The 10,705-nt window shown below is 36.3% G+C and overlaps 1 protein-coding gene across 4 annotated transcripts in view; it reads right to left on the bottom strand.

Moving 5' to 3' along the window:
• Nucleotides 1-1,373: 1,373 nt before the first annotated feature.
• LOC145670524 (uncharacterized) overlaps nucleotides 1,374-10,705 on the bottom strand; it is a 341,846-nt gene continuing 332,514 nt past the window's right edge. For all 4 annotated transcript variants that reach the window (XM_081739300.1, XM_081739299.1, XM_081739298.1 and 1 more), the window contains one exon: nucleotides 1,374-9,954. In XM_081739300.1, the coding sequence (XP_081595426.1) occupies nucleotides 8,135-9,910 (1,776 nt within the window). In that variant the 5' untranslated portion in view covers nucleotides 9,911-9,954 and the 3' untranslated portion in view covers nucleotides 1,374-8,134. The remainder of the gene's footprint in view (nucleotides 9,955-10,705) is intronic.

Below are 10,705 nucleotides of genomic sequence, written 5' to 3'. Positions count from 1 at the left end.
GTTCTAATTATGGGGCTGCAGTATGGCGGTTATCTCTGGTAGTGGGGCTGGTTCGATCACAGCACGTGCTATGTAGACCATATGGTAGACAAACAATGTGTGCGTGGGTTTCCTCGGGGCCCTCCCGTTTCCTCCGACTTTATTAAATTCACATTTCGCTCATTATCATGATGGTCTCCCTTAACCTCGGAGCATAATCGTGGGAGGTAAACTAAAAAAAAAAGAAGTTTCAATTATGTGAATATGATCCACAAAAAGAGGAGTATTCCCAATTGACAGCTCGCAGGTTTGATTCTCGATACTGGCCAGCATAGTTTGAGTTCCTTTTACTCTCAAACACTAGAATAGTACAGATAATAGAGCAAGTACAAGCCTATTTGTTTTATCTCAAGTAAATGGTAACTATCAAATGGAATGTAGGACTACCCCATCACTGAATGTTTAATATTTGATGCAAGTAGTTCCAAGTTCGGTTCCTTGAGGCAGCTTTATCAATAATATAAATGTTTTATGAGATGGACTACCATCTGGATCATATCAAAAATGAAATATGTACAACAGTGGATCAGAGATCAATGCCTACATATTGAATTCAACACGATTTTCGATCCGATTCTTTGTGTGATTATAAAGTTCACAATTTTGAAACTTTAATATTTCAGATAACATAAAAAATCTAAGATTTTTTTTTTCATTTGGTACAAACTTACAACTTAACTTCGATTAATACTTACTTCAAATAGGATAAAGCAGACTTTTTGAACCTACTTCAACCACGACCTTCTTTTGTCACACCTTTCCAACTACCCTCATAACTAATTTCCGGTTTGTAATAAGCTATTTTTTTTTAACTACTACAGTAGATCCGAATTGCATTTATATTTCATCTGCCTTCATGATTCCCTACTGGTCCCGGTCCCTAGGTTGAGAAACCCCGAGATAAAAAATGCCCCTCGAAAAAAAAACTTTTTTCTTCTCTTTCAAGTGCAGAAAAATAATCTGAACAATTCGAAGCATCTACATACATTTTCTCAAAAATTAAGACCAGTTAAAATTTGTCCCATTTCAAAATATTTTAAGTGTGCTACGTGGGCTTATAGAGGCTAAAAGAAATTATTTACATTGCATGTCTTTGCACTATTAATACGAGTTGTTGTTGCTGTGGTGTTTGATCGTCATTTGTTTTCTTCTTTATAATAAGATTATTTTATCAACGCAATTCACGTTTGTAAAACGTTTCGAAGAAGAAAAACAAGTTTGACAACGGTTAGTGATAAGAATAGTTTGTTTCTGGCAACACTTAAAATAAAATAATTAGTGATATTCTTTTGTCTACTGCAGTGTGACAGCGCGGAAACAGTTATTATTTCAAGTTTTTTCTTTCGTTCATCTGGTAAGTACAGATGTAATTACATTAATAAGTGACAAAAAAATCACTTGCTACAACATGAATTATTACACAACACAAAAACAATATCTTTAAAATAGTAATAAATCTGTCCTTGAAGTACGTACAACAACTGTTTTGGTTGGTAAACAGTTTCTATAATAGGAAGTGAGCAGTGACACATTTTATTACTGTCAGATTATTAAATGTAAAAAGTCAGTCTTCCTGTTTCATAATTTACAGATAATACTATTGGTTCAACGAAGGAAAGGAATGTTATTTGTCAAAAACGCATTTAAAATATGTTTTTGTGAATCCAAGAGATATAATAAGTCGCACCAAGTCTTTGAGAATAAAATAAAATAGTAATAATAATAATAAAAGAAAATCAAGATATTCACTAAATCTACAATACCCGTGTAAAAAACTTGCTTGGTCCTTTAGTATAGAAATAACACCCTGTTTGTACAGAAAAATCTCACTATATGTACAGAAACTCAAATTGTGATAACTAAACATATTATCACTACATCTTTAAAAAAAAAATCCTGACAAATACACAATATTTTAATATATATATCTCTCTCTTTATATAATAATAATATATTTCTATGTGAAGACTTAAAAAAATAATAATAAAGTTAGTGCAAGATCGCTAATGTCAAGAAACCAGAATTAACAAAAAGCAAATGGAAAACACTTTCTTAATGTACGAACCTGAATCTTGGAACCAAGGAATTATCTTCCAATGTGTAGAAGCTGTCACATAATTAAAAAAAGGAAAAGAAACTAACAACATTTTGGGGGTATGTTTAGCAGAAGGGGTCCAGCATTTTTTTTTCTAAAAAATGTTGCAATTTCGATAATTTATGTTCACATTAAGTTAGATTAGGAAGGCATTTAGTATCTCCCCCAACTCGTTTCAAGGGTCCAGAACAGAGTACCTTGGTTTTTGTTAAAGTTGTGATAAAGGTAGAAAAAAACGGTCCTTGCGGGGCTTCTAACCCCTCTCCACTCGCTGAGCTATATTTTGTGAAGTAAGTAACACTGGAAATCTTATATGTGCAAGATTGGGGGAAATACTAAATATCAGCCGTTAGATTATTTTAGTGTAGGGGTCCAGCATAATTTACAAAAAAGAATTTCGCTTATTTCTACTAAGGTTAGGTTAGATTTTTGTTACGTTATGTTAGATCTAAGTACTTGCATCATCCATTTCTCCTGTAAATTTTTGTAGGCCTATCTCGTTACGTACTTCTGGACCCCTTCTGCTAAACATGCCCCACATTTTTTTAGCGTACAATGACTGACTTATCACCGGTTAAAAATATATACAGAGGTAATTTAACAATACACTGAGAAAGTTGACTGATTGTCCCATTACTTTTTTTTTCTGGCAGGACATCGTACCTAATTGATCCTGAATCACATTTACTGGAACTTGGAAATTTATTTATGTTTCTTTGAAGAGTGCTTATTTCAAGATTCCCTCTAATATTAAAATTAAAAAAAAAAAATGAAAATAAATTAAATAAATAATGGAATCATTCAATAATACCACGCTTGCTAACTACTGTAGCTAGGAACCTGTTAGTTGATATCACCGGTAACTGTACAAAATCACAATATTATCAATATGATTTTATTGCACATAAAGGCTAATTCACGAAACATTTTTTCTTTACATGCTACACACTATGTACATAAGCGCATTTTAAATATACACCAACCATGTTAATTGCCCGGCTGTGTATTTGCAAGATACGATTAAATCAAGGACAAATACTCATATATCTTAAGACTGTAAAAGGCTTAGTACAAAACCCACATCGCGAATTGCTAATATTCTTTTACTGCACATGAGTACCTATAGTCACGCCTTATTACTTTGCAGGATATAGTATCTGATTGAAACTTACAATGAAACATTAAATATAGGAAACAGAATTTATTGAAGAGAAATTATTCGTATCAAATACTACAATTATTATTATTATTATTATTATTATTATTATTATTATTATTATTATTATTATTATTATTATTATTATTATACCATTTATTTATTATATATAGGAGATTGAGCTAGGTGTGACAGACTTCAAATTATATATATTCGCAGAGTATTATTTCATTTTTCAAGGTGTCTATCGGTCACGAAATCAGAAAACAGTCATGAAAATCAAGAAAAAAATCACGAAATTTAGCTTTTCGGTCACGATTTTTTTTTTATTTGTACAAATAGTAGACTGGAAAATTTTGTTCTATAAAACGTCAAAATTCATCACCAAAAATGTCTATGGTCGGCTTTAGACGCTATCAAATCGCAAGCAAAGTATGCTTCTGTCGCATGCATGAAAATTTGACCCAATTCGCACCCAAATTCGCTCTGAAGAATGTTACGAAATTTTATGGCTTGGTAAAGAAACTGTCACGAAATTTCATCTTGGAACTTTGGTAGACATCCTGATTTGTGTTTAGGTTCTATTTATTTGGACTCAAAAAACAAAGTAACTAGTTCTTATTTTCAATTTTATTTACTAAAATTGTTTACTGAACTCTGAACGTCTTATCAACAAATTGTACGTCCTTTATAAAAACACTGACTTCTAGTACTGTAAAAAATCAGAAACTAATATATTGATTAAATCACCAATCTAGAGAACAACAACTTTGTATAATAGAATGTTAAAAATACTTTCTTAAATCTGAGAAACCGTTTCTTACCTGTGCACCGAGAATTTGTTTTCTTAGAAACAAGAGTCTGAAACTCCCATTAATGAGAAATGAAGAAAAGTAGATGAGGTTGAATAAAGCGAAACAAGAAAATGTACTGTTACTTTCCTTATGAATGAGAATTGACAAATCTCATTTCTAAGAAAATATTGTCTTGGTGCACAGATAAGAAAAGGTTTCTCAAATTTAAGAAATTATTTTTAACAGTGTAGAATGTTGGATAGTATATGTGATATGTCGTCTAAGAAATTTAGAAATGCCGTTGTCAAGAGTTACAAACATGTAACTGGCTTATAGCCTGTTGTTTGACAATAAATAAATAAAAATCTTATATATCGTGCATGATAAATGTTTTGTGAAAACTATATAACTATGTTGTAATACATAAACTATGAAACTTTATCATAGTTTGCTTAACGAAGCCGGTACAGTTTAAAACTACTAAATAGTCTACATATGGAAGAAATCAATGTAATGTTTATTTTGATTTTGAAATCGATTTATCATTTGAAATCTTTTAAGTTTTATGTCCCACGGTTATACCGGCTAGTGCACAAGAAAATTTTCGTTGAAATATATTGGATCTTTTGATCCAAAAAATGCAAACCAATAGAAAAATAGAATTATAAAGATTTGGTCGCTGTTGACTATTTTAGTAAATTAATCTTTTCGGGATTCGAACTGAGGAGCTAATCAACTTTCAATTAAAAGAAGAAAAAAAGAAGAATAGGTGCATGAGAATAGGTGCTTCAATTGAATACAACGGTTTCTGTTGAACAAAAGAAGGTAAAAACTGGTGATAAATGATAAATCAAAATACATGTCTATAGGAACTATTATATATTTACAATTGAAGATGAAAATTCTGTAATGTAATTAGAAATAGTCACGATATGTGTTCTTAAATTATGTGTAATTAATGTGTTACTACTCGACAAGAGTTTTCTTTAAAACTTAAACTCGGTCACTTTACAATATGCCCGTTCATACGTACTCTTATGTCTTTCCCACGATTCAACCTGAACTGGAAGGACAAATATAGAAGTTGGGGGAGCCCAAAATACCTACCCACCCACAGCTTTCACTTTCACCATCCAAAAGGTAAGAAAAAAACAACATTTTTGAGTAACCTGAAACAGCGTCCTATATACATTGTTGTTCTCTCATCTTCCTTTGTTGGGGAGTTCATTGACCCTATTCAATATTAGCATGCCTGCTCAACTTTCCACCAAATTTTACGAAAAATGTACTTCGCATCTCCTTGTGAGAAACTATTTGCTTTCAATTCTCTGATTCAGGTTCACCTTCTTTTTATTATTTCCTTTCCGTTTCAATTGCAGCCCCTCAGGTCACACCGAAGCAGAGGCGATGGCGTAAACAACGCCAGCAGAGGGCGATGCACCATCACCAACACTTAGCGGGAGTCGGGGGAGGAATATTCTTCGGCAGAAGGAAAGCACTACTTTATTTTTCAAAACCTTTTTTTTCCTTCTTTTCTTTTACCACGCATTTTCTACCACTATTTCCCCCCTTCTCTAGCCCTCGCCTGCCACACAGCAAAGTAAATGAAATAGCAAGCAACCCCAATTCTCAGGCGTTTCGTTCGATCCAGCACCACTTCAATCCTATTCGGGGAATATGGACAGAATTCGTCTTTAGATCTCACTTTGGAACATATTTTGGTGAACTGCCTTGTTTCAGATCGATTCACCACGCGAAACTACAAGTTTTCAGATTTACTTCATCATAGTATTCTTTAGCTCACACGATCCATCTCCAACACTATTCAACGAAGTTACATTAATTTTAAAAATAATTGTTTCCTAAAAATTTCAATCACAATTCAATAAAATTATTCCTCAAATATGACAAAACCATCATTACTGATTCATCCAAGAGGGATTTAAAAAAATGCCCCCTGAGTTGGTTAGTGTCTTCTACCTATGGAAGGAATGAAAGTAATTATCCCAACGAAGTCTCCCTCATTGGACAGGCAAAAATATGACCCTAAAACTGGAGTTATAAGAAATGTAACAAGTCAAGTTTTCAGCTATCCTGTAAATGATCGAAGAATGACCAGAATTTATGTAAGTACATGTTTCAGTGTAGTTTCGGAGCTAAAGTTGCTCAGCTTTTGTGAAAATATTGTCTCTCCAGATAGCCTGCCTTACAAAGTCCTCGTTTCTCAGCTTCGATGAATAAATTACTAACAATTCCTACTACGTAGCGAAGGAGAGAAACCATGAGGTCAATAGTAAGTTTAGTAGAAATGGTAACTTCGATACGCCACAGCAATTAATTTTTTTTTTTAATTATAAAATTCTCTATCGTTATATCGTATAATTTCAAGAATATCGTAAAAGTTAGAAGGTGGAGCTATTGCCGTAAATAGTATGTGCGTAGACTCATTTTGTCCATACATATATTAGCACTTCACAACAAAACTACCCTTTCTGTCCCTTAAGTCGTTTGCCAACAACGGTGTTCAATAGCAAACACAGAGATTATTTTCTTTCGCTTTGAAACCATTTTCAGTTTTTGAAGACAATTCTAATCTGAATACAAGAAGAGTAAAAATAACTTAGACATATTTGATTCCTCAATATATATACCCATCGATAGTAGCGTATGCAGAATTTCATCAAGGGGATTCAAGAACTCGATTTCATATTCATTAAGAGCAAGCGTGATTATTCGTAAATTCAATACTATCTTGCTCAATAGGGGTTTAAAATCCGAACTTCTTCTCCTTGCGTACGCCACTGACTATGGATATCAGTTTAAATACTCATGATGGAAATCAAATTTTTATGTGCGTTACCTACAGAGCAACCGAAGTCTCATTTGATTACATTCTGAGAAGTCCCTAATACATTTTTGCGCTTGAACGCAGGCTACTGCAAATGCTCGTACAATGTTCGAAATATATGGCCTTGCTCGTCTTACTTTCGTTACTAATTAATAGAGAGAGAAAAAAACAACATTTTGAAATATTTTCATGTACCGTCCTAAATATTGTTACTTGCAGTGGCGACTCGTGTAGAGATTCACATTCGAAAAGAAAAATCGTTCCCAACTAAGGTGGAAAACTTACCCAAGTGCACTGATTCTTTATGCATAAATGAGCACTAAAGATACATTTACTTTCCTTATTTTGAAATGATAAGATTTTAATGTTTGATCGATCTGACTTCCCTTATTCTAGAATTTTGTGATTGTAGATGAAAGCACGAATTAGACGTAACTCACATGCTATTATGTAGAAACGGCGGAATTACGTACTACTACTAAATGCATTTGTTTTCTACTGGCTAGATCAAATTTCAACCAATAATATTGATTCTAATTATTAGGGAACCAATCAAAGCAGTGTGTTATAAAAGTAAAATTTTCCTTCTTTAATTCAGATTTGAATTATCTTCGATTTTTTCTTGTCCTTGATTTTGTTTTTAATTTTTTTTTAGAGGGAACCTAAGCACTCTTCAGAAGAATATGGATATAAACATAACAAAGCATATTTCTAGGAAAATCTTTTGAAAACAGAGAAACTTTGTAAAAAAAACATTGACCCAGAAGCATGATACGACTATAACGAGGGACAACATACTTCTTGTATACAAAAATCTTAGAAGCAAGTAATCTGGAACTAATTCTCTTATTCTTTCTGTACAAGATTTTTTTTCTTTTTACACAATACTAAGGAACATTGTAGACGTCGCAGACATGTTTCGAGTCAATATTTTAATTACTGACTAACAGAGTTCTGCTTTGTATTATAAAAGAAGAAAACGACATGCGTTATCCCTGATAATAGCCTTCTTCCTCATTTACTCTTTGGAATGAAATTCTTTTGTGAAATGAGAGAAGGAAGAGTCTTCAAATCACCATCGAATTCTTACTTAACTTACATGATTCATCTACTTACTTACTGTACACGTTGACTATGGATGAAGAATACCCGTACGAGATTAAAAACCAGAGGAACATCAAGTGGTATTGAGAATCCAACAACTAGGAGACGGTGTGCTTCACCAGCCCCAGAGGTTCCGCTGTTCCGTTCTCTCCTGGCGTCTGCAACATGTGATGTCTTCTCAGCTTCGGATGACGGTGGTCGAGGAAGTTGTTATGATGGTTATTGTGGTTTGAGTGGATGTGATTGTGGTTGTACTCGGTGCTCGAACCATTTGATTCCTCACCCGATGCATCATCACCTAATTTGTGTGAATAGGCAGAAGGATGGCGCCGCCTGAGGTTTACTCCGCCGTTGCCTGTGCTCATAGACAGGTCCTCGGGTTCTGTCTGTTCGGGAAGAGTGGGCATAAGTCCTGGGATGGTTGAGGTCACTGTATCAGGAGAAGTGATAGTGGCAGCAACGGCTGGAGGTAGAGCCTCGTGATGAAGTCGAATCACTCGCCGTGTTTCTCGTGCCTTGCGTTCCCTTTTCTTCTCCAACAGGAGCGGCATTGCAGATGGAGCCAGATCCAACAACATTTGAGCGTTTTCCTCGTCCTCGTCCACGTCGTCTTCCTCAACATCTTTCAGAGACGATTCATCTGCTTCTAGTTCTGGACTTACAATTATCTTGGCTGCACGTCTTCCTCGCCTCGGTTTACCCAAGCTGTTCTCGTCCATGGGACACTTATGGTGCATGAGATGATGACGCCGTCGGAACCTTCCGCTGCACCGTAAGCACTCGAACGGTTTCTCTCCCTTGTGGATAAGCATATGCGCCTTCAGCTGATTGGAGTCCGAGAAACGAGATGTACACAGTTCACAGGCGTACGGACGCTCTCCCGTGTGTACGCGAAGATGTCTACGTAGATTGGCTACCTGCACAAATTGTCTCTCACAATGGGTGCAATGGTAGGGCTTCTCGCCCGTGTGCAGGCGCATATGCGTCTTGAGGTGATGGTCTCGCGTGAATCGCTTGTGACACTCGCGACACTCGAAGGGCTTTTCGCCCGTATGAGTCCGTTCGTGGTTTTGCAGAACGTGTTTGTATCCGAAACATCGATTGCAAACACTGCACACAAACACTTTATCTCTGCCGCCTTCTCTGTTGTTGTTCTCGCCACTGCTCTTCTTACCGTTCGAAGACTCATGGTGACTGCTTCCATTGGACGGAGGAGAGGAACCGGACGTTGGAGGCGAAAGCGTGTCTGGCTTTACTAAATGAGCGATTGGCGTTGTCTCTATGGACGTCGCTTCTAACTGAGATTCTAACTTTGACTTCTTTCCATCAATCAGCCTCGACTTATTGTTTGAAATCTTGTGGGGGCCGTTCCTATTGTTATTCCCATTCGTCGATGAATTAGAGTGGCAGGAGTTCGGAGAGGGCGATGACGGCGGAGGAGGGGATGAGTGATGTTGACCAGTCATTGCGGACGACAACTTAGACCAGTTGAACAGCGCACCTCTTGTAAGAGCCCCGTGCTGAAATAGCGCTGGGCCAGAGGCGAAGGTAGCGTGTAGACTAACGGGGATACCTGACACAGGTGGACTAGTAGCTGGCAAAAGGGGTAGCCTCAAAGGACTCGCTGCCATCATCTGCGTAGCAGCAGCTGAGAGTAAGGAACCATGCGATGCTCCAAAGAGCGCAGCAGCCGCTGCCTGCTGACTGGTTAGAAGAGGAAGTCCAGCGCCGTGGCCAAGACCTGAGAAGGCTGCGGCTGCGGCTGCAGCAGCAGAATTCATGTTGGGTGATGTACAGTCTTCAGGTGGGCTATCTGGACTCCTCGGCGCCTGAAGTCTGTTGCCACCTGCGTCGGATTCTTTGGTCTCCTTCATTCCTGTTGATAAATTCCGGGTGTGGCTGCCAACAGCCACGATGCCTGAAAAGAAAACAAAACAAACTCGTGAATACTCGAACTACTGAAGCATTCAGACTGATATATTGAGAGTACTAACTAAACAAATCTACATATTATAATACATACAGTACATTAACTGATAAGATGGTTGGTTGAAATCAGTGGAGGATATCAGTCGTGTGATAAAGGGGGCAATCTTCACCTCTTTGACTTGTGGATGTGTATGTATGAACATTTCTAAACAAATAAAGTATTAAGATATTTCCTAAAAGGAATGTCATTATTTGACTTTCAAAACACAATCGAAAATCGAGAAGTAAGAATTGATTATACAAGATCTGTTCAGACACGGATGACATAAAATTAGTTTCTTTTAAGATTCGCTTACATACACTTAAAATGCCTTCGAAATGATGTCCTTGACAGTCAATGAACAGCTGCCATTCGTCGTAGCTCAGCTGGAAGTCTTAAATAGGGATGCTTAAAAAAAAAAAAAAAGTTCTTATGCCAGTTTACATATTTCAAAGCAATTCCAAAATGTTCTTTCAATCTAAATGTGAGTAGGTGAACCTTTAAGAAGTCAGCTGGGTTCAAGTCCAGACTGTAGGCAGATTAGGGAGTGTCACTATTTGTTTAGCCAAAAACACTCTTACTAGAAGCAACTCATGGCTCGGTTCATTGCCATGGTGAAGAACATAGGTTTTGCGGTGGAGAGATTCGTTACTAACACTCAAAGTTATGTGTTTCCGTGTCCTGATCGTACTCATAGACC

Source organism: Thermobia domestica, chromosome 14, assembly GCF_964235325.1.
Source record: "Thermobia domestica chromosome 14, izTheDome1.hap1.1, whole genome shotgun sequence".
Lineage (NCBI taxonomy): Eukaryota > Metazoa > Arthropoda > Insecta > Zygentoma > Lepismatidae > Thermobia > Thermobia domestica.
This window is presented reverse-complemented; position numbering and strand designations above follow the sequence as displayed.